The sequence below is a fragment of the Pocillopora verrucosa genome, chromosome 8 (genome assembly GCF_036669915.1).
Source record: "Pocillopora verrucosa isolate sample1 chromosome 8, ASM3666991v2, whole genome shotgun sequence".
Taxonomy (NCBI): domain Eukaryota; kingdom Metazoa; phylum Cnidaria; class Anthozoa; order Scleractinia; family Pocilloporidae; genus Pocillopora; species Pocillopora verrucosa.
Window position 1 is genome coordinate 4,552,326 of NC_089319.1, and position 24,989 is coordinate 4,577,314.

Sequence of the window (24,989 nt, forward strand, 5' to 3'; positions counted from 1 at the left end):
CGGGAAAAATTCAGGTCCTATTTACAACTACTAGTTTCAGTAGTGTTCTTAGCAGTGAGGATCTTCTAATTTCATTTAGGTGCTTAATGATCGTATTCCCAAGAAAAAAACGTCTCTTTCAATTTATTTCGTTGTTATGTTGGCAAAGTGAAACCAAAATTTTTTCCTCTTGTGATTTTGATAATGTTCTGAAACTTTCGAGTCAGATTTGGAAAAAGCAACAACAACTACAACATCTCTAAGAGGCATTGGGGGAAAATAATATACTGGAATACAACTTTATGACAATGATTTAGAACTTCGCAACTGGTTCGCTGAAATTTCAAGACTTTTTGGAAAAGAAAAAGAAAACAGGCTCAGCTGAATGTTTTTGGTATCGCACGACATTTATTGTTCACACTGTCCGTCTCCTTGTTGTACCCTCTGGTGTCCTTTGACTTGGGATGATTCAACAACAAGTGGAAACACTGAAACTCGAAATTCTTTTTGTTTCAAATTTGCCGAGGTATTTTTTGTGGTTTGTCAGCTTTGAGACAAAATAAAATTGTAAAGGCGTTTTTTTTCGTTGTAATGTTTTCAAGTATAATATTAATATTTCTTTTGTTTTAATCCTTTAGTACTCCAATCACCTCGTGCCTTGGAGGAATTACGAGAAGCAATGGATCAAGACGAATTGAAAACATTCCTTACTATTCACATCAGAGAAGGTGCATGGCAAGTGGTTCTGCTGTTTATGGATGAGCTCCCTAAAAATAAACTGCCATGGGACTGGTATTATGAAGTGTGGGGCAAGGACGAGGAGATGTTTAGTATACCGTTGTACAGTTCGACGTTAGGCATATTGAAGGCGTGGCCAACAGAGTATGACCCTAATTTGATAACACTGTGTAAAGCGATCACCAACAGGGACTGGAAAGTGACCAGATTAATCCTCTCTACGAGTCGGATATCTGATGAAGGTTTGAAGAACTTGAGTAAAGCGCTTACTCAGAGTGAACTTTACAGCTTGACACTGTATGACGTTGGTTTAAAAAGTCAAGGATTAGAACACCTGTGTGAAGCGCTGATCAGTAGTGACTGCAATTTAACCAGCTTAAACGTCGGTTCCAATTGGTTGAGAGAAGTAGAAATAATGAACTTGTGTAACATGCTAACCAGCGATAATTGTACATTAACCGACTTAAACGTCAGTTGGAATAAGTTAGGAGATGCAGAAATAATGCACCTGTGTGACGCGCTAACCAGTGTTTACTGTACATTAGCCAGCTTAAACGTCAGTTGGATTCAGTTGGGAGACGTAGGTATAATGAACTTGTGTAACGCGCTGATCAGCGTTAACTGTACATTAATCAGCCTAAACGTCAGTTGGAATCAGTTCGCGGAGAACGGATTGAAATACTTGTGTCATGCACTTACCAGCAGTAACTGTGCGTTAACCACCTTGGACATCTGCAACAACGAATTTGGAGATGAAGGAATCAAGCACCTGTGTAAGGCCTTGACTGATACCAACTGCAAACTACGGAGCTTAGACTTCCACGGAAATCGGAATGTAACAGATGAAGGGCAAAAGTATTTGTCTCAAATGTTAACTGGTACTGATTGGAAAGTTAGCAGAGGTCATCAACTTTCCCGTCCTGCTACAAAGTGGACCAAGTAACAAGTCAGAGCCCTGACAGGTCCCTCCTGTTACGTTTCGCTGGTCATAAAATAAATTCCATTTTTGTAAATGACAACTTGAAGATTATTGTTCAAGGTGATTAATTAAATAACTGACCTTCTAGTCACTTTCAATTGTTTAACGGAGTATTAAAAAATGACCAGTAGTAAGCCAGTCGAAACATCGCGATCAAGAATTGAGAAATGACTCGGTATCATGACACAAACGATTATTAAACGTCTTTTATTCAATAGAAGAATTTCACTTTTTTTGAAAAATTGAGATGATGAATGCAACTTCAATTTCGTATAACGGGTCTGTTGGCAATAATGCTGTAACTTTTATAAAAAAATGTTTTGAACTCCGGCCCTGAGAAAAGCCGTAACAACACAGGTGAAAAAATATCATATATTTTCATGTGTGTTGATATAGCCAATCAGCTACTGACTCGTCACTCACCTTTGGCGATACTTGGTTAGATTGATGAATGAACGGCAAAGCGTTTACGATTCTCAATACATGTTGTTTGTCGGAACTTTCTCGGATTGTGGCGGGTAAAACACTGAAAAATCCTTATCGCTGAGAGGCAGTGAGGTTCAAACTTTTCTAGAAGGGGAAAAATCAATAAACAAAAAGAAAAACCGAAAGTTACGTATTCAGTGGCTTTGGTGTTGGGATTTCTCGCGGCTGAGTGTGAAAATCGACAACTGGGAGATTTGCCACTGGGAGATTTGCCACTGGCCGATTTTGGCCGTGTACCTGAAAGACTTCTTCTGTCGGTAAGGACAAAGTCAATAAATGAGAATTTTGTTAATTGAAAATTACGACCATTGTTGTTTTTGTAATCGTGATTCAACGCATTTTTCCTTCCTAGGAGTTAGCACCAACGTACGCCACGATTGTTATTTAGGGTTGTCGGTTCATTTATTTTAAAGTCGGTTATTCTTGTGAGTAAAGGGCTATTGTGTTTACATGATAGACAAAATAGTTCAATATCCATTCTGCTTACTCATTAGCATGAGATATGGGAGTCACCCTGTCCTCGCACTCGTAGTTCTAATCCTATAGTGCTATAACTGTTTCACTCCAGATTAATTAATTACGCGTGAAAACGCAACAATCGTTAATAAGCTATAATTGATCAATCACAAAACGAAACTATCACTAACTGACCGTGCATGAGACATAACGAACGTTGAGGACAACCATCGGGTAAATATTTCCTTTCTATGGAATTGTAATTTAGTAGAATCCTTACTCATCATATTTGCTATGTATTTTTGCAATAGATTTCGAACGCACACGTGTATATATATGTTATTTGCCGGCTGGGAGGTCCGTATGGTGAAAACTGTGATCGAGGTCTTGAAAATACCTGGGCCGAGGGCAGCATTTTCAAGACCGAGGTCACAGTTTTTCACCATACGGACCGACCCTTAGCCGGTAAATAACATTTATTTTTTTTAAACTTGACGAAATTCTTTCCGAAAGAACCCGAATGATTTAGGGCTGTAAATACGGCAAGATCTTCCATAAAATGAACAATTTTTGAGCGAGTAAATGATAGTTAAAATAGAGGTGATGCAAATTAAAGAGAGATGCCTCACCGAAACATTTTCATTTGCGTAAGGATAAAGGTTATTTAAAAGGCTTCCAAACAAACTTTGAAACATTATTTTTACAAGTATCTGTCACAATCTGACACCTGTCAATTAGAGAGCGCGTAAGAAAAGAAAAAGCGCAAGAACATTTGAAAAACAACGGAACATCCGCGAATATTTGCCCAATACTGGTCACCTTACTTGGGCTTGGGTGTCTATCAACAGTAACCCACTTAATCTCGGAAGATTTCTGCACGCCACAGGGATTAAATTAATTTAATACCTCGCAGTCAAACTAGAATATGGATATGAAAAACAAAATCAAAACGCTGACTAAGAAAAGATACCTACCCAAGCCTAAGAAAGATGACCACGGTTAGCCAGCTTCGCGGGTTCAAGGATATGCCCTATGGACATACAACTTGTCGGGTCACTCTCTTGAACAATCTTGAATCTTGAATCTCTTGAACACTCTCTTGAAAAAAAAGGGCAACACACCAGAAAGTAAGGGAATAAACACACAAGACATTTTATTCCGTTACACTCTTATGAAAAAATTGCACAAATGATTTGAGTAATTCGGAAGATAAATGAAAGTCACTTATACAAGAAATCTACTGGCGTTTACATGCCTCAGCCTTAGGGCACGCACGCTCCAAATGGCCCAGCTGGCCACAGTTTCAGCATCTTCGGGACCCACGACCTCTTCGGTATCCATAAGAGGGTCTCCTTGTTCTCCCAGCTGTAACAGGCGGTGAAAAACTTTTCTCTGCTTGGCTTGACTTTCTCGCCTTCTCGATTGCCATAGCAATCTCAGCTTCCTCCTTCGAGGCCACTAATTTGATCAGGATATTCTGTAAGGATGCGTCTGCCACCAGGGGGCGACATTTTCTGAGGATTATGTGATACCTCGAGTATCGCTCATCCGCATACTTCTGTGCTAAGTGAACTATCTCTTAAAGAGCTGCAATCGAAGCATAGGAATCAAACAGGGCCGGTGGACGACCCACCAAAACCTGTAAAGCCATCAATGCTGTATCAACCGGGCAGGACTCGGTCTTTTTCAATTCGTTGAGCTCTTTGTGTAATTTTGTTACCCGAGAAACAGAAAACACAGAGAAATCTAAATAACTTGCCAACCTTTTGGCTATCAGATATCCCATATATTCAATATCTATAGCCTTGCAGGTCCATCTAGCCATATTTTCCTTAGACAAGCCCATAACATTGTTCATTTTGGCCTCTCTTTTTCTCTATTCAGGTCCACTGCTATTCTAACAATTTTGGCCTCGTTAGCTTTCATGCAGGCCCAAAGTATCTATCCATTACGGCCTCCTTTACTTTATACTGGCCAAATTCTATTCTGTTTATTTCTCCATTGGCTTTGAAGACAGACCTGTTAACTCGTTCTACTCATTTTGGCCTCGTTTACTTGTCTTACAGGCCTATTTTGGCCTCGAACGCATTATTCTATTTTTCTTACAGGCCCTTTTTTCTTTTTATTTTCTTTCTTTCTTTTTTTTCTTTTCTTTTTTTTTTTTCATCACATGCCCATAACGTTATCCATTTTGGCCTCGTGTAATCTATTCAGGTCCAACAAATTTTTTTTCTTTTTTGGCCTCGTTGGCTTTCAGACAGGCTCACAGTATCTATCCGATTATGGCCTCCTTTCTTATACAGAACAAATTATTTTTGTTCGTTCCCCGTTGCCTTTGGGGACAGGCCCGTTAAGTCGTTCTACTCGTTTCGGCCTCGATTACTTCTCATTTACAGGCCCACTGTTGGCCTCGAATCACTGATCTTCCTTTTCTACAGCCCCATTAAGTTGACCTCGTTGGATAGGCTGGGACTTTGTGGCAACAAAGAAACATTACCCGTAGGCACTGTACTACGAGTAGAAAACTAATGAAGAAGTGTTACTTATAAAAACAATCGACAGATACAATAGAAATACAAATACTCGTAAAACCTTTACATTCCGGGTAAAAACGAGAAGAAGGTGCGCAATAAAAGAATAAACAAATGTATAAACCCCACGAAAGCAAAGCCAAACGATCTTGCATAGTAAACCTAAGGTAAAACGATGATACAAAAAGAAAACCAGCGAAATGACAGCAAGAAGAACTCTGGCATTCGCGTTAGCTACTAGACCACAAAAATTCAGACGTATATCCGAGAAACTCAAAAATAAAAGAAGTAATTTTAATTAAATAATCCGAAACTACCGTGTTGCCATGCGAAACTCTTCAACGTGGAGTCAGAATATTAATTTCTGACTAATTAAATTTATTAATTTCTGACTAATTCGTTCCATGTCACTCAAACGTCAGATATTACATTTTTAGATGACAACGATATTCATAAATAATACAATTAAATAATTCATAAATAAACCACAAAAATTCAGACGTAAATTATTTAAGCGTTTCGCGGGAAAATTAAGTCATTCTACGTCGGTCAGTCTAAGGTTTGACCACTTTCTTTTTCTTTTTTTTTTTAATTGAATGTAATTTTGTTTTACAACTCTGTAAAATATCACTGCTTTCATTGAATTTTCTGTGTGATTAGTAGTGTAACTAGATTTATTTTAGTTACCCTTTCCTCGGGGTAATTATCCTCCTAATTCCTCCACATATTTTTTGGCCACTTCTAAAGAGTGGCTTTTTAGTGGTTTTTCGTATCTGGCGTAGCACAGCCTATTTTTGCTTAACCCTTCATTTTCAGTGAATACTTGGAGTGTATTGCAGATTGTAGAAGGATGTGCAGACTACAAGACTGGCTGACTCATCCTAAATAAACTTTCACATTGAATATCTCGCCCGAGTGTAGTCAGAATGAAAACTTTTAAAAAGTCTGCATGAAATGGTGACGTGTAAATGAAACAACAACATATTTCTCATTTTTCATCGGCTTTCATGTTTTTTGTAAGTGGACTCCAAGAGTATAATGTTTAATCTTAATTGAAATACACTTGAACAAAAGGGAATGTTTTGTTCTGCCTTGTTTGTTTTCAAAGCCAAATGTAGGTGTCGTACAACCAATTGTATACTCGTTAAAATGAGTTTATTTGGACTTTACATAGTAAGTCATTTACGCAAAGCTTGTGCTCTAACTCGGAATTTTTTCATCCTAGCTGATGATGTTATGAAGAGAAGAGTTGTGTGTTACTCTAAAATTACATACTAATGGTGGGAAATTGTTTTACGGGTTACTTAGTTATCATAATGTATAATCTCTTTTTCAATTTACTGGATTAGTTCAGAATGTAATGTAGATGAAATCTAATTAATAATGTTTGAGTTATTGTTTCAAAATTCTCAACTCTTAGTTGAAATCATATTTTACATATATATTTTGTATTTTTTAAAGGACCACTAAAGACCACTAAACTGCGAAGTATATTAACCAAGGACATTGAATATGTGCAAGGACTACAGTTAAATTTAATAAATGTTGTTTTATTTTTTAAGTAACTCCCTCCCTCGGTCAAAAATATAAATCTAAATGGCTTGCGGGAAGTGTCGAGTAATTTCGGTAGGCAAGAACGCTCTTCCATAAAACCAAATGCTTCGACTTAGCCTTAGACTTCCTTTCAATCTTCTCGTAAATTTACTGACAACAAAAGCCAGGAAAACAAGTCTGTAACTCTCCACTTTAATTTTGGTACCTTTCATATTAGGCGGAATAACACCGAGCTGCTTTCAAAAAACAAACAAACAAACAAACAGCTATATTCCCGGCCTTCGGAATTATACCAAATTTGAATGAATTATTAAACAAATAAGCAGAGGGGCGAGGCTAGCGAGTTACTGCAACATTTTAAGATTCTTGGATGAGTGTCGTTGGGGCTGCAGCATCTATAGACATTCAATTCCAACAGGAGATTTTTAACTTCATCACATTTGATACCTGCGCGAAGTTCTTTGTCCTATCAATTTTCAGGAAGTTAGGAGGATTAATCAAATTTTCCGATGTGAAATATCAATTTAAAACTATCCGCAATGGTTTTTTTGATCAGTCAGAGTATCTGTTCCAACTAAAAGTATCTCAAGATCGTTTGTTCAATTTTTGCTGTCGCCCTCCTTTGCTATCTTAGCACTTCGTTGTTTGAAATAATCTCAAAGCTCTTGGTTGCATGATATAATTTTTGTTCTATTATTCAAATTTTGGGAACGCGTCTGATGCATTAGAAGCCCTTCCTGTTATAACTAATTCATTCTGGCTCAGTGTTTTCCTTTTTTGCTTTTAATTTTTTTCACAGGAAGTTAGATTTAGAGCATGTCTTAAAGGGACAGGGAAATCAAACGCTTATCTCAAAAGTATATAAAAATTTAAGTTCTTACTTTTGTTTGAGATTCTAATGAGCAACCTTATATAAAGTTTTCTACTCTATTCACTTCCATCTCCGCGGGTTTTGGCGACATGAAAGAAAGGCCTTGTGCTAGAAACTTCCAGTGCTCTCCTTTGTTGTTTACTAAGTTAGTTCTCTGAGGCAGATTTAGGTGTAATCCCTTTCAAATTGGTTTACCGTATTTACCCGTGTATAATGCGCGCCCGTGTATAATACGCACCCTAATTTTTGACCTTTTTTTTTCCAAAAAAAAAGATTTCGAGACAAACTCCAAGAATTAAAACTTCCGTTTTTCCATTTTAGTAACAAGAGCTGGGAATTCATTAATAATATGTTTACAACAATTTTTAACTAGTTGCTACTACAAATATCGCACGCTCCGAGCACCTATTTACAAACTTTTCTATTCAATTACAGTCAAACTTTTTACAAATGTTGTAACTTCTAAGTCCTTATTAATACACCTAAATTCACAACTTGAATTATTATCATAACAGCAGTTCATAAACATTATTTCTACTCACAGCACTGCTGGTAGCTTGAATATCATCACTGCATTGCGTACGACTTAAGTAAAATGTTCAGTGTCTATAAACAACGAAACCTTCAAATTCCGAATCGCAGTCCGATTCAAATAGGTTTTTGATGACTGAATCAAGTTCATCCGTGACCTCGGATGAATTGTAAACTAATTCATCTTGTGATCCATCCGTATTGATTGTGATCCCGCACTTCAGGAAAGAGGCAGCGATCTTTTCTGACGGAATAGCTTTCCACGCTTGCGAAATCCACAAACAGATCAGTTCCTCCGAAGCCTTCTTTTGTCGTCCAGAGGCGGTAAATTCGTGAATTCCATCAGTCATCCACTGCTTTCAGACTCCATCTTCAAACGATTTGTTCAAAGATACATCGAGTGGCTGGAGAAGGGAAGGTAACCCGCCAGGAATCACAGCAAGATCAGTGTTCTCGCGTTTGAAGGACGCGTTTACTGTATTTGTCACGTGAGCTTCAAATGAGTCGTAAACAAAGGCGACCGCTCCGCGCACTTTTACTTTTGTTGTGTTTTTAACGTATGCAAATTAGAACGTGCTTAACAAACAATAGAATCCGTGTATAATACGCACTGCGATTTTGACGGTTATTTTTATAGTAAAAAGTGTGCATTATACACGGGTAAATACGGTAATCAAACTTAACCTAGGAAATCATTTATGACAAGGCAATAACATAAAAATGGGCGTTGTTCAGAAACATTTGTGTCCCAGACAAGCTTCCTTTACCTACGTGAAGAATTCTTTGTTTTCGTCATCTCTATTTTCGCCTTATGTACTTCTTGATTGATCGAGTGGGAGGGCCGGACGGGAAAATATTCGGCTCGAGGTCATGACGTACGTACCAAGCGCTTTGCCATAAAACTCGTGTGGGTTTTTGCTTTCTGTACACAGAAGTATGTTTAGCGGCCTACCACAATTTGGTGATTGTTTTCTTCTCTAACGGTTCTCGCGTAAGATTTTATTTATTCAAAGTCGCATGATTCCGTTAATGAGGATTTAGTTCCTCTCTGGCTTGACCCTTTTTGCCATTTTGCATTTCGAAACAATTGAAACAATTATTATCTCTGCTTTTTTTAATATTATTATTATTATTATTATTATTATTATCTTATTATTTAGGCAAATAAAGTTATTATTTTAAATGATTCCTCACATGGACAGAAAGTGACATGAGCGGCCGTATACATGAAATTGTCTCGAGCCGCTGAAGAGCTAACCCTGATCTATGGGCGCAACTTCCGTGACATCTTAGCATTCAATGAATTGAACCTTGTGCTTGATGGAGTCAAACGTATATGTTCTTTACGAATTTACTTGAATGTGATATTTATTAATTAGTGGAGTAGAAGAAATTGGAGAAATATTAACAATGGCGTGTTCGAGCGCATCTACTGCTACCAGTAGCGAAGAGGAGAAGAAAGAACAGAGGCTTATTGATGCCATGTTTCTCTGTGACGAGTGGAAATCTTCGAAAGGTGGATTATCAACTTTCAATCGCGAGTTAGCTATTAATTTAGCAGAGACAACGAGTGGTAGGATGAACATCCACTGCTATGTCTCGAGAAGCGATGATCAGGACAAAGAAGATGCTAAACAACACGGAGTGAATTTAATCACCGCTCAGACTGTTCCTGGATCACAAGATCCCCTGGATTGTTTGAAAACTCCACCTTCAGAGCTTCCGAATCCGCATATTGTGATCGGTCATGGCAGAAAATTTGGAACTCCAGCATGCCTCATTGTACGAAATACAAGATGTAAATGGATTCAGTTCGTCCACGTCTTCTGCGAGGACCTTGGAAAGTTTAAAGAAACTACTGCCACGACCTTTACAGATACGATCGAGGAGAACGAGAGGAAGCACAAGATGGAAATTGAGTTGTGTAAAGCAGCGGATGGAGTTGTCGCTGTCGGCTCACGTCTACAACAGAAGTACAGCAGAAGTCTACCAATTGTGAAAGTGGAGATCATCACCCCTGGAATTATGGAAACGTTTTGCAACGAGTCGATGGAATCAAGTAAGTCTTACATGTTCATGAAGACATTCAACGTCTTCATGTTCGGCCGAGCAACCTTTGAAGACCTTATGTTAAAGGGTTATGATATAGTAGCAAATGCCATAGGTTCCCTTGGAGACGAATTTGAGCTCACATTTGTTGGCTCATCTCCTGGTGACCACCGAAACGTAGAGCAGTGGTTTCTCCAGAAGACATGCATCAAACGCAAGCAGATAACCATTCGTGGTTATTGCACTGAACCGGATGAACTGAAAGGAATGTTTCGCCAATCAGACCTGGTTGCTCTTCCTTCACGTACTGAAGGATTTGGGTTAGTTGGTCTCGAAGCCATTTCTGCTGGTGTGCCTGTACTTATCTCTGGTGAATCTGGCATAGCTGAGGCTTTGCAAAAAGTAGAAGGTGGAAAAAAATTCATTGTTGCATCAGATGAAGATAAAGATGAATGGGCACGAAGGATCAAAGAGATGTACGAAGAAAGCACAGAAGAGAGAGAAGCCAATGCTGTGAAGCTTCGGGAGAACTATAGGAAGGTTTACTCATGGAGAGCAGAATGTGAGAGGTTTAAAGGGCTGATTGAGAAAGTAGTGGAAAATGGTATGTTCAATGATTTTATCTTTGCTTAAATTTTAGGTGTAGGGGATGTTGCTTTAACCTTCTGTACGTGGAAATATAAAACCTTATGTAAAAGACTAAATGTAGGTACATGTAGATAGTGCCGCTATATTGCATGATTTATTTCTTAAATATTTTGATATGGATAAACCAGCAGTAATAGTTCCCTCTCAGTCACTATTACCTCTTTCTCACTTTCTTCCATCCTTGCAGATACATTTATGAAATTTGTCATGTTACAAAAATTTTTGTGTACTGGGTACTATTCAGTTGTGAGGTTGCAGTGCAATTTCAGATTTTGGGCAAAGGAAAACTGGCGTAGCAGCCCTCTAATAATGAGGACCTGCAATCAGACTGTCATCCAACATCTTTGAAGTTAAATGTGATATTAATAGTTTCAAGTGGATTTGAAGTACAATTTTTAACTAAGGCACTTTGCTCCAAATCAACAGATGAAAAATTAAATATCAAGGTTGATGCAGAACACATGAAACTTGCAGATCATGACACTTATAGTACAGCTTCAGTTTCGGCAATGGAGCCAGCAGGATATCAGAAGGCATCCACAGCTTCAGACACAAAGAGAAAAAGACAATCTGATACAGATTTAGATGATCTCCAACCACTTGAAAAGAAAGTCCTGTGCTTAATTGCAATGAATTACCTTCATACTACACCACCACAGAGCAGGGATGAACATAGTGAGTTTCAGAAATACTTGCAAGAAATGAAGGTACTCATTACAGGTGTTTCTGTGGGAAGTTTGGTGATAACAGTAAAGTGCGATTCTCTTAAGAGCTTGGAGGAATTATGGGAAGATTACTCGCGCGGCCTTTTGGATAAGATGGTTCAAGATTGTTTTGTGACTGAAAAGATCTTGAAGGAACTTAACCTGGCAGAACTGAAGCTGAAAACAACAATGGACATAGAAGAGTACATAGCATACAAACTGTACTTTCTTGGGAAGGATGCACTGAGAGGTCAAGTGAAATTTCAGGAAAAATGTTTTGAAATGATTAAAAACACAATGCATCACTCATTCAATATGTTGCATCATAGGGTTAACACACATGTAGAGAGGGGTCCAGGTTTTGATCAAGATAGAACTAATTGTCTCATGAATAAGCTCATGCTGACTATGTAAGCCATGACAATCTAATTCCAGAATTTATTTGTTTTCAAGAAATTTATTTTATTTTCCTTTCTGTCTGGTTGTATTTGTCTTTTCTTCAAATATAAAAGTAATATAATAAAACAAGCTAAAATAAAAATTGGCAAGATTTTTGTTGGAGGGGCTATCAAAAAAAAAAGTTACCCGTATTTGTGTCTGGGATTTTTATAAAAAACTATTTGAGGTGTGTTTTATGGCTTTAAATGTCATTATTGAATGATTGCCTCATTATTAATTTTTGTTTTATTTTAAATCTGATTATAGGTGCTTTATCTTCTAAATTCCACTCCAAAAGTTCAACCAGTGAAAGTCCACAAAAACAAGGAGAGCTGAAAAAATGGAAACAGAAGATGAAAATTGCTGAGACAGGGAAAATGAAAGGTAAAAACAAAATTAAAAGATGTATTAAGTTATTATGGGAAGTTCTTGTGAACAGTAATAACATTTTATTATTTGACAAAACTTTGAAGAACTATCTCAATGCAATAATGTGATGTAAGTACTATTTTAAAGAATGCAACTTATGGGAAACAACAAACAGTACTTCTGAAGAGAGGCTGTGAATGCTAATCTCTTCCTGAACTTTTTGCTCTTAGGTACTTCACCCCTCACTGTAATACCCACTACTGGTCATGGAAAAGAACGTATGGAGGAAGGGCAGGGAAGGAAAGGTGAAGAGGAAGCTCAGTTTGAATTAATTTCTGAAGTGAATATGTTCAGTGTGTTCAGCTATGATGTTAAGTGTAAAGAAGTGTGCTTTTGGGATTAAACATGTAAGGTTGCTAGGGTCTGTAGGGTAAAACTAACCTGACAAATATTTGAAATACTTTTAGTTCTCATTAAAAAGATTAATTTGGAAGAAATTAAAATTCAATTTAGTTTTCCCTAAGGGAATGTTAAGATGGTAGTGGTTGGGGATGGTGAAACAGTATTAATAATAATAATAATAATAATAATGAAATAATCATTAAAATAATAGTATAATAATAGTATGATAAAGGTTTTTTTCAACCTTAATCATTAACTATGTAGTGATTACCTGATATTGATGATGTAATTTAGATGACTTTCATGCACTTTATACTGATGGTCACATGTTGGTTTCCCGTGTTATTATCTGTGAAACAAAAGTATTAATATTGCTGTAAATTATGTAAAATAATGTAAATTAATACGAATATGATTGTACCTGATTCTGTACTAATGTGGAATGGAATTTGAGTTGGTTTGTGGAATTAAAGTAATATGCATGAGATATATATGTGTATATCAAATAGTTGTTTCATCAGCTTTTATAAATCTATCTTTAGCTACAAGTTGGTATGCCTGTTTTAGCTGTTTATCAGTAGAAAAGCTAATCTCTCTGTGTGTGAATTTTGTTTGTAGGCATGTTGCCTCTTCCTGGATCTTCCACCTTTGATCCTGAAGGAGAACTAGAAGAGCTACATATGAAACTGCAAAGAATGGAAGGTGAATGAATGATGCTGTTAAATTAAATTTCATGGTAAAACTAAACTAGGAATGCTTTTAAATACATTTAGTTCTCATTCAAAATATTTTTTTGAAAGGAAATTACATCCCTCACTCTGTGTTTTGCTTTAAGGGAACATTAAGATAGTAGAGGCTGAGGATAGTGAAACAGGATAAAATTATTTACTAAGTTTTTTCAATGTTGATCATAAATTGTGCCATAAAAAGGTGACAGTGAGATAGTTTAGATAGATTTTGTACACCATATACAGTCAGCAATCACATGTTGTTTGACCTGTTATCAAGTCACTATTAAAGTAACACCATGAATTGTTCTTTGTACTTTTCCCTCAGGTATTTCACCCTCCTCTTTACTGTCCACTGCTGGTCACAAAAAAAAAAAACTGGAAGTGAGACACAGCACTGTGAAATTTCAGGAAAAGGAAGGTGAGTGAAAAGAGACCCTGAAGCTAAGGATAAGTCAAAATTAAAATTTTAAGGTAATAAATAGAATGCCCTTCAATTCTTTTGGCATTTATGTCAGTTGTTACTTTTCCAAGTACAGTTGACTCCTGTTACTGCAGACACCCTTGGGGGAGATTTAGTGTCCATATTAGTAAGAGACAAATTTCATATGTTTATAGAAACAAAACATAGGAAATTCTCATGTTCCCACCCAATTGAAGAATGGTTTCTTTATTTTCCTCTACCATAATGTCATTTTATAATATGCAAGTCAGGATTTTGGACAAAGTATTTAAGTGTCAGCTATAGCGAGAGAAAAAACAAGTAAAACATCACAGCAATAACAAGGTTCCTTAATAAAGGGAATTTATTTCAGTCATTTCTTTATGCGTTTTCCCTGGGGCTGGCTCTTGTCCACAGTGGTGGGGTGTCTGTAAAAGCAAGGTTTCTGGAGGGCAAGAGTCAATTGTAGATTAATCCAAATTTGGCATTGTCTCAATCTCTACTGTAGCTTAATATGGTATTAAGTTTGCAAACATAATAGTTGTTTTCTACAGTGATCATGGTTTTATAATGGAGAACTAACACTATTTTACGTTAACATGACAATTTGCTGTTAGCACAGGTATACCTGTTGTTATCTTTCCTGTGTAAAGTAAGAAACTGAATTTTGAAAATCTCTGTATACCTTTGTTTTCAGGTTCTTCATCTCCCCCTCTCCTCTCCACCACTGATCTTGAAGAAAAGCTAGGAAAAGTATGTGTGGACATTAAGAGGCTGAGAATGGAAGGTGAATAGAAAAATTCATATCTTATCATTTTTAAGGAGAAACTGATCCAAGAATGCTAATAACTGTCCATAAAGTTTGCCTAGGCTTAAAAATGAGCTAAAATATTGAAAAGTAAAAACCAAATATTCTCAACACTGGGTCATCATCAGGGTGAAGAGACCTAGTGTCACAAATGTTTTGTTTTTACTTTTTTAAAATATTTTTAGCCATGTAAACAGCCCAATGCCATTAAATGTTTTCTTATTTTTTCCAGTAAATACTTGTAAGATGAATTATTCCCTTTATGAGATATTAACCTTTTTCTGTCCTTACTTTTGTCCAATAATACTGTTAAATGCTCCCAGCTATTATTTACTAACTTAGTTTTTTTATGGAACATATTTTCAATTCGGTTTTGCTGTTAGATTTATAATTTCAGGCTGTGGCATGTTATAATGAAACAATACTTAAAAATAGCCAATTTCATTGTTCTCTCCCTTCACCTCTGTACATGTTATTATGCCTTTATTTTTTTATATCTGGTGAGGTACTAAGTGCTAAATATATTTCTGCGTACCTTTGCTCTCAGGTAGTTCTCCTGACCTTCAATTTTCAACCATTGATCTTGAGATAAAACTAGCTGAACTAAGCATGGAGCTTCAGAGGCTCAGAATGCAAGGTGAATGTAAAATGTGTATTGATTTATTTATTCAAATCATACATTTTCAAGGGAAACTATTCCTTAACAATGATAACCCTGCTTACTTTATATAAGTGAGATTGCTGTCTTATACTTTCACCTATTATGTATTATGTAAGTGTCAACTTTTATTTGAAATTTTCCTTAATTTCAGTTTTTCCTTACTCTGTGCTGTGGTAAAAGGGAATATTAAGTTGGCCATGGCTTATTATGATGAAATAGTATTTCTAAATGATTGATTTCAACAATTACTATAAAATTTTAAGTGATCAATCAAAGACACCATAAATTGTACCTTCACATGACTATAATGTTACAATGTTATTTAATATGGCTTTAATATGGCTAATCATGATGAAATAGTATTTCTAAGTGGTTAATTTCAACAATTACTATACTAGGTGATTAACTGAAGATATTACAAACTTTACCTTCACATGACCATAATGTTACAATGTTGGTAAATACCTGTTTTTAACCATTTATGTAAGGTAACGCACTGAATGCTAAATACAGTGTATCCTTCTGTTTACCTTTCCTTTCAGGCACTTTGCTTCCCCCTAAACTCTTTACTGCTAATCTTAAAGAGAAAGTAGACAATCTACTTATGAAACTTACCAGGCAAAGAGTGAAAGGTGAGTGAAACATGCATATTGGCTCTGTTAAACAGGGAAAAAGAAATATGGAAAGTGATGTGAGGAAATGGTTCCACTACTTTACATCCTCTGGAATAAAGGCTTGATTTTTTTAAGCAGAATACTCTTAGGTAAAACTCTTTCTATTTCTTTGTTATAAAGGACTCCTAAATGGTTTGTATGTGTTGTATTTTATCTTTCTTGGGCAACTTATGTAATGAATAGGATGAATTTCAAAAACCTGTAGCCAAAATATCAGAAAATGAAAAATAACAATTGAATGACAAATCCCGCATGAGACGCTTTAATGTGTTGTGGACCAGATAATTTACTCATTGCTCTTATATTTCCAAGCCTTACATGCAACTTGCAAAACATTTGTGCTCATTACATGTTAAAACATCATATGATGTGTATTTGCTCAATATTTAAGATACCCCTTCCTCTTATATAATGCTATGAACCAAGAATGATGTTGAATGCTTTAAACCATTTTGCTGCTTACTTGTTCTTTCAGGTAGTTCACCTCCCCCTGTTTCTACCATTGAAGTAGATCTAGAGGAACTACTTAAGAAACTACAGAAAAGTAGGATGGAAGGTGAATAAATAATGCACATTTAGAGAGAAAATGATTGTGGTAGAATGCTATTGAAACACTTCCACTTCTTTATCAAAGTGCCTTTTTCCACAGAAGTCCGCAGAACACCTGCACATTTACTACATGTACTATTAAAGCATATACGTATATTTATAAGTGAAAGAATCAAAGAGGATGCATCGATTCTCTGTTACTCAGACTAAAAGTTCTGTCTGAGGAGTGCTTAGGCGCAAAACTCAGAGTAACAGAGAATCGATGCGTGCTCTTTGATTCTTTCACGTATATGTACTCACCACTGCTACCACAGCACTGAGCACTTTATGCCAAGGTAGACACTACCCCCACATTTATGTATATATATATATATATATATATATATATATATATATATATATATATATATATATATAATTATGCTTTAATAGTACATATAGTAAAGATGCACGTCAGTAAACTTTTCAGTACATGTGGGAGGGTCTCAATTTTGTTTACTGTTAACCGTAAAACAGCAAATAAATTACATATTAGGTGTATAAATTGACAAATTTCAACCACCAGTCGTAAAAAGGGTCCACTGAAAAAATTTCTTTTAAACTTTTTATCAGAAACAAATTAATCATTGGCTGTAAAATGGCCCACCTTTTAAGTGTTAGCTGTAAAATGGCCAAAACTTTTATTGTTAGCTGTAAAAGCCCAAACTCCATTAAGAACCTCATGCAGCCCATGCATTAAAGAAATTTTGCAGTAATGTTCTATGACAGAAATGATCGACAACATGACATGTTGATGTTATCTTTGAATGGCAAATAAGCCTTCTGTGTTCTGTCACAGTCTATGACAACATTGACACTAACATTGTCTTCAAGAGTAGTTCCTTATTGCAAAATAAAAAACAAGTAAATTGTCACAGCAATAGCCAGAGTCCATTATGAAGGGAGTTTATTTCAGTCATTTCTTTACATGTTGCCCCTGGGGCTGGCTCTTGTCCACAGTGGCAAGGTGTCTGCAATAGCTCAGTGTCCCTAGGGCGATTAGATTAATCCAAATTTGGGATTGTCTCATTCTCTACTTTAGCTAAAGGTGGTATTGAGTCGGCGTGCAGTAAAAATACATAATAGTTGTTTTCAACAATGATCATGGTGTTAGAATGGAGAACTAACGATATTTACTTTAACATGATGATAAATTGTTGTTGGCACAGGTATACCTGTGGTTATCTTTTCTGTGTAAAGTAAGAAACTGAATTTTGAAAAGCTTTGTATACCTTTGCTTTCAGGTTCTTCACCTCCCCCTCTTCTCTCCACCATTGATCTTGAAGAAAAGCTAGGAAAAGTATGTGTGGACATTAAGAGGCTGAGAATGGAAGGTGAATAGAAAAATTCATTTCTCGTCATTATTAGGGAGAAACTGATCCAAGAATGCTAATAGCTGTCCATAAAGTTTGCCTAGGTTTAAAAATGAGCTGAAATATTGAAAAGTAAAACCAAATATTTTCAACACTAAGTCATCATCAGGGTGACAATATGACCTAGTGTTAAAAATGTTTGGTTGTTATTTTTATATTTTAGCCATGTAATGGCTCAATGCCATTAAATGTCTTCCCTTTTTTTCCAGAAAATACTTGTACGATAAATTATTTCCTGTATGAGACATATGCCTTTTTCTATCCTTACTTTCATCCAAGAATACTGTGAAATACACTGAGCTTTTATTCAGTAACTTAGTTTTGTTAAGGAAAATATTTTGAATTAAGTTTTGCCTCTTAATCCATAATTTCAGTCAGAGGTAGTATTGAATTGGCTGTGGCAATTGTGATAATGAAATAATAATTACAGATAGCTTATTTCGCAATGATATAATAGAAAACTTGCACCATTGTTCTTTCACTTGACCTTGATACATGTTAGTGTGCTGTAACTTTTTTTTTATCATGTGAGGCTCCAAGTGCTAAATATATTTCTGTGTACCTTTGCTCTCAGGTAGTTTTCCTGTCCTTGACTTTTCATCCATTCATCTTGAGAAAAGACTAGCAGAACTACACATGGAGCTTATGAGATTCAGAGTGGAAGGTAAATAAAAAATGTTTATTGATTCACAAGAGAGTAATAAATGCAAGAATGCTATAAGTGGCTTTCGCCCGTGTCCAATTATCACTTTTCAAGGGAAATTATTCCTTGTTTAAAAGAACCTGTTATCTAATTTTATTACTATTGATCAATGCTTCCAGTCCTTGTTCTAATCATTCATTTTCAAGGGAAATTATTCCTTAGTAAAGATAACCCCTCTTCCTTTATAGTTATCAAGTGAGACTGCTGTCTTATACTTTCAGCTGTAAATGTTATGTAAAGTGTTATTTTTTAGATGAAATTTTTCTTAATTTATTTTTTCCTAATTCTGTGGTGTGGTAAAAGGGAATATTAAGTTGGCCATGGCTTATCATGATGAAATAGTATTTCTAAATGGTTAATTTCAACAATTACTATACTAGGTGATTAATTGAAGATATTACAAACTTTACCTTCACATGACCATAATGTTACAATGTTGGTAAATACCTGTTTTTAACCATTTATGTAAGGTAACGCACTGAATGCTAAATACAGTGTATCCTTCTGTTTACCTTTCCTTTCAGGCACTTTGCCTCCCCCTAAACTCTTTGCTGCAAATCTTGACGAGAAAGTAGACAAACTACTTGCCAAACTTACCAGGCAAAGAGTGAAAGGTGAGTGAAACATGCATATTGGCTCTGTTAAACAGGGAAAAAGAAATATGGAAAGTGATATGAGGAAATGGTTCCACTAATTTACATCCTCTGGAAAATAGGCTTGATTTTTTAAGCAGAATACTCTTAGGTAAAACTCTTTCTATTTCTTGTTATAAAGGACTCCTAAATGATTTTGTATGTGTTACTTACGTCTTTCTCGGGCACCTTATGTGATGAATAAGATGCATTTCAAAAACCTGTAGCCAAAATATCAGAAAATGAAAAATGATGATGGAATGAAAAATCCCTTATGAGACGCTTTTACTTATGTGTGACCGGATAATTTACTCATTGCTCTTATATTTTCAAGCCCCTCATGCAATTTGCAAAACATTTGTGCTCATTACATATTAAAACACCATATGATGTGTATGTGCTCAATATTTAAGATACCCCTTCCTCTTATATAATGCTATGAACCAAGAATGATGTTGAATGCTTTAAACCATTTTGCTGCTTACTTGTTCTCTCAGGTAGTTCACCTCCCCCTGTTTCTACCATTGAAGTAGATCTAGAGGAACTACTTAAGAAACTACAGAAAAGTAGGATGGAAGGTGAATAAATAATGCACATTTAAAGAGAATATAGCTGTAGTAGAATGCTATTGGAACATTTCCACTTCTTTATCGAAGTTCTTTTTCCACGGAACTCTGGAAACCCAGTCATCAGCCGTCATGTAGTGAGAAGACAACCTCCCATTGCACTAAAAAATAGATACTTTCAAATTTTGCTACATATTAATGTTGCATATCCGAAATGGTCAACAAGACATGTAGGTGGTATCTTTGAATGGCAAATGTAAGTTTAACCCTAAACATGTCCGTGATCTGTCACAGTTAATGACAACATTGACACTTACGTTGTCTTTAAGGATGAGTAGCACAATCACCATGCCCATAGGGGGTTGACTGCAAACTTTCAATGATTTCTTCTGTCTTACATTTTCATTGAAGCCAAATCTTTGCTTACAGGTAAAGTTGTTCTTATTGATTATAGTAAAAGCAAAAAATCAGAAAACCACATTGCTGTCTTTGAGAAAATACCCGTGAAAGATGAAAAATCGAGCCAATTTTGGTTGTAACGCGTAACACAATCTCAGTGGTAAAATTTTTTAAATACATTTTTCACTGAAAGAAAGCTCGTTTGAGCAAACAAATTACACCTAATGATAACACACAATAAACACTACATTTGAGAAAAACTTTGACATTTCAAGTTTATTAAAACGCATAGAAAAGATTTATCATTCTTAAGTATCCTTTGTGTAACGCTGGGTTTCAGAATTTAGAAGTACACCAAGTTGTTGTCCGTAGAATGACTGAACTGGAATCCTGTGGGAACAAAAACACATTAACCAAATGCTCATACTTGGTGTTCTAAAATAGCGAAAAATCAGTCTAAAGGATTGACTATAAACGGAGAAATATCAGTGTAAAACAGTCGCTACGGTTTTGTAAAACCTGATTACGCAATAATATTTTTCATCAACTTACCTGCTCCTTCGCTACTATACTTCAAACACGGCAAAGTCGGGTTTCAAAATCGATTACACTTCAATGCTCATAAGTTTCTCTTGTCATTTCCAAGTTTTCGGGTCCATATCTTTAGAAACGGCCAAAATATTCACTTTTGACCGAGTCGCTACGCTTTTTACCATGTTGACGCCATATTGAGAACGGAGTCTCGCTACAAATGCCACCAAAAGCGCTATGTCGGGAGTCTTCAAGCTCAATAATTTTTCTGAGATTTAGCCATCCGTAAATATCGCTTCAAGTGCACTTGACAAGAGGTATGGTTAACAAAAAGGAAGAAAAGCTTGCGAGGATCAAAGAGTAGAGGAGGAAAAAGCAGGAAAAGAATAGGCTAAGGAATCTAAAATATAATGAAAAGAATCGCAAAAAGAGAGCTGAATTTTCAATAGAAAAATGGTGATGTGATCTTCAAGTTGTAAAAAGAAGCAGAAAGTCAGTTTTTAGAGTGCCAGTTGATCTCACTAGGGAGATACTAGCCTCAATGTAATACAAAATGTTATTATTTCTACTTTTTACTGTGTCAGTGAACTCGAAATTGATTATTTGTGAAAAAGACCACACCCACAAGGGATTATGGGTAAATACAAATTTGAATCAAATGTGACAAAAATAAAATAGTTTGAAATAAATCAGTTGTAATAGTAAATGTGAATTTAAAACAGACCTAAAGAAGTGATTTTGTCCCAAACTAGCAATTTTCACATTTTCCATACATGTTACGGAAGTGGGTATGGTGATTGTGCTACTCATCAAGAGGAGTTCCTCATTTTATAATTTCACCGAATTAAGATTATGACCTAAAGTACTGAAGTTGGTTGTGCCTTTTTTGTGTTCTTCATGATAGCATTAGAGAACGCCATGTATCCGACCATTAGGTCAGGACTGGCGAAGTTTGATGTCAGTTTACCCGATGAACTCCAGAGCTATGTCAGCTACTTATCTAAAGAGCCAGCCAAACTTGGCTTACGCAGGCGAGGTACTTAACATTGTTAAAATAAGTGACAGTTTGTACTGGTTTTCAAAAATATGTCCAGTTATCTCTATTGTGTCGTAAGATTACAGAGTAATGCTGGGTTTGTGTTATGGTCAAGGAATTTTTTTTAAATCCAGATTTGTGATCTTGTGTTGGGTTTGTTCTTTCTCAGTAGACCTGATATTTTTATACAATCATCAAGTTACCCGCGCGATCCAATGCCCGTTCTTAATAAGGAAAAAAAAAGATTTGTAAATTAATCCCTTTATGAAGACCGTGCACGGTTGCATGAGCAGGAGCATTAAAAGCTGCAGGGCCAAGCGTGCGGCCCTGCAAGAAAAAGGAACAAAAAGAAGAGCGGCGGTCATGGAATAAAAATCTTATTGACCGAGTAAGATCAAGTTGGACAGACATGACCCTTCTACTCTGTCCATACAATTCTGATGTTAAAGCTGGTCGCTTGCAGATTACCAGCGAGGGAAAATACTATACTGGAATAAAACTTTATGAAAATGATTTCAACTTCGCAAGTGATTTGCTGAAATTTTTAAGACTTCTTGGAAAAAAAAAAAGAAAGTAGGCTTAGCTTACTGTTTTTGTCATCGCACGACATTTATTGTTGATACTGTTCGTCTCCTTGTTTTACCAACTGGTTTCCTATGATTTGGAATGTTTGAACAATAAGTCGAAACACTGAGACTTGAAATTCTTTTTGTTTCCAATTTGCTGAGGAAATTTTTTTGTAGTTTGTCAGTTTTGAGACAAAAAAAAAATATTAAGGCGGTTTTTTTCGCTGTAATTTTTTGAGTGAAAGATTAATATTTCTTTCGTTTTAATCCTTTAGTACTCCAATCACCTCGTGCCTTTGAGGAATTAAGAGAAGCAATGGATAAATACCAATTGAAAACATTTCTTACTATCCACATCAGAGAAGGTGCATGGCAAGTGGTGCTTCTGTTTATGGATGAGCTACCTAAATGTGTACTGCCATTGGACTGGTATCATGAAGCGTGGAACGAGGACGAGGACGAGAAGACGTTTCGTAAACCGTTGTACAGCTCGACCTCAGGCATATTGAAGGCGTGGCCAACAGAGTACGACCCTGATTTGATAACACTGTGTAAAGCGATCACCAACAGGGACTGGAAAGTGACCAGATTAATCCTTTCTAGGAGTCGGATATCTGATGAAGGTTTGAAGAACTTGAGTACAGTGCTTACTCAGAGTGAACTTTACAGCTTGACACTGTATGACATTGGTTTACAAAGTCAAGGATTAAAACACCTGTGTGAAGCGTTGATCAGTAGTGACTGCAATTTAATCAGCTTAAACATCAGTGACAATTGGTCAGGAGATAAAGACATCATGCACTTGTGTAACGCGCTAACCAGCGTTAACTGTACTTTAACTAGGTTAAACGTCAGTGGCGATCAGTTGGGAGACAAAGGAATAATGCTCTTGTGTAACGCACTAACCAGCGTTAACTGTACATTAACTTGCTTAAACGTCTGTGGTAATCAGTTTGGAGACAAAGGAGTAATGCACTTGTGTAACGCACTAACCAGCGTGAACTGTACATTAACTAGGTTAAGGGTCTGTTGGAATTGGTCAGGAGACCAAGGAATCATGCACTTTTGTGACGCGCTTACCAGCGTTAACTGCAGATTAACAAGCTTAAACGTCGGTAACATTCAGTGGGGAGACGACGAATTGAAACACTTGTGTAATGCACTTACCAGCAGTAACTGTCCGTTGACCAGCTTAGAAATCCGTGTCTGCGAATTCGGAGATGAAGGAATCAAGCACCTGTGTAAGGCCTTGACTGATACCAAATGCAAACTAAGGAGCTTAACCCTTCACGCAAATTGGAACGTAACAGATGAAGGCAAAAAGTATTTGTCTCAAATGTTAACTGGCACTGATTGGGAAGTTAGAGGAGCTCTACGACTTTCCCGTCCAACAGTAATAAGATGCCAAGAATATTGAATTACAATCATGCTAACCTATTTAATGAATATCGCTGTCTTTTAAAAGAAAACTTTTAGAAAGTCTACATGAATTAGTGACGTATGAATAAAGTAACAACATATTTTCTCAACATTTATAGGCTTCCGTACTTTTTGTTTGTAGACTCCAAGAGTATAATGTGAAAGCTTTATTGAAATACACTTGTACAAAAAGGAATGTTTTTTTCTGCCTTGTTCGTTTAAAGCCAAATGTAGGCGTCGTACAAATTATTGTATCCTCTTTCAAATGAGTTTATTTGGACTATCTCGTTAGTCATTCAAGGCTTGTACTCTAACTTGAAATTTCTTCATCCTAGTTGATGATTTTATGAAGAGCAGAGTTATGTATTACTCCAGGCTAAAATTTTATACTCATGGTAGGAGATTGTTTCAGGGGAACGTAAATTTTATTGTATTATCTCTTTTTCAATTAAATGGAATAGTTCAGAATGTAATGTAGATGTAATCTAATCGATAATGTGTGAGTTATTGTTCCAAAATTCTCAGCTCTCAGTAGAAATCATATTTTACATATATATTTGATATTTTTTTTAAGGACCACACTAAACTTTGAAGTTTATTAACCAAGGATATTAGATATATGTGCAAGGATTGCAGTTAATGTGTGAAATGTTTTTTTTTATTTTTTTCAATCCTAGCTTTTACTGAATCTGTCAATAGAGCCTTAATGAAGAAAACACGGCCTAGAACACACGTATCCGCTTTATTTGGGCACGAAGGTTTTTTTTCCCGTTTGTATTTGGTCCAGAATAAATAGAAGTAACTCCCTCCGTGGTCAAAAGCAAAACTCTAGATGGCTTGCTCAGGAGCCTGGTTCAGGGCTCTTTGTCGGAAAGTGTCAAGTAATTTCGGTAGGCAAGAAAGCTCTTCCATAAAACCAACTGCTTGGACTTAGCCTCGGACTTCCTTTCAATCCTCTCGCAAATTTACCCCCTTTGGACAAGCACGTATTCAAAGGAATTAATTACCAGGCACAAGGAGTTTCGTGTTTCATTTCGCGTCAGTTTTCATTTTGAGCGTTCACCAGAGATTGTGTACTGTTTCGTTTTTCTTTCCAATGGGTCGTCAAAGTAGGTGTTCAGGTTCCAA

The 24,989-nt window shown here is 36.2% G+C and overlaps 2 protein-coding genes across 2 annotated transcripts in view; both read left to right on the forward strand.

Moving 5' to 3' along the window:
- LOC136276828 (uncharacterized) overlaps nt 1–1,783 on the forward strand; it is a 19,949-nt gene extending 18,166 nt beyond the window's left edge. The window contains exon 17 of the mRNA XM_066170602.1: nt 618–1,783. Coding sequence (XP_066026699.1) covers nt 618–1,660 — 1,043 coding nt within the window. The 3' untranslated portion in view covers nt 1,661–1,783. The remainder of the gene's footprint in view (nt 1–617) is intronic.
- A 7,669-nt stretch (nt 1,784–9,452) lies between these two features.
- On the forward strand, nt 9,453–24,462 carry LOC136282763 (uncharacterized). The gene is made up of 16 exons (XM_066170603.1): nt 9,453–10,778; nt 11,249–11,776; nt 12,232–12,348; nt 12,564–12,638; nt 13,354–13,437; nt 13,792–13,884; nt 14,603–14,692; nt 15,261–15,350; nt 15,917–16,006; nt 16,524–16,604; nt 17,881–17,970; nt 18,584–18,673; nt 19,237–19,326; nt 19,842–19,922; nt 21,745–21,876; nt 22,718–24,462. Exons 1-16 carry the CDS (start codon nt 9,536–9,538, stop codon nt 23,857–23,859), a joined length of 4,116 nt encoding a protein of 1,371 aa, XP_066026700.1. The 5' UTR covers nt 9,453–9,535; the 3' UTR covers nt 23,860–24,462.
- The last annotated feature ends 527 nt before the right edge of the window (nt 24,463–24,989 follow it).

Coding starts and splice junctions, on each gene's coding strand:
- LOC136282763 (XM_066170603.1), top strand. CDS start 9,536: ATGGCGTGTTCGAGCGCATCTACTGCTACCAGTAGCGAAGAGGAGAAG. Junction 17,971..18,583: donor TAAGAGGCTGAGAATGGAAG/GTGAATAGAAAA, acceptor CTTTGCTCTCAG/GTAGTTTTCCTGTCCTTGAC. Junction 19,923..21,744: donor ACAGAAAAGTAGGATGGAAG/GTGAATAAATAA, acceptor TCTTCATGATAG/CATTAGAGAACGCCATGTAT.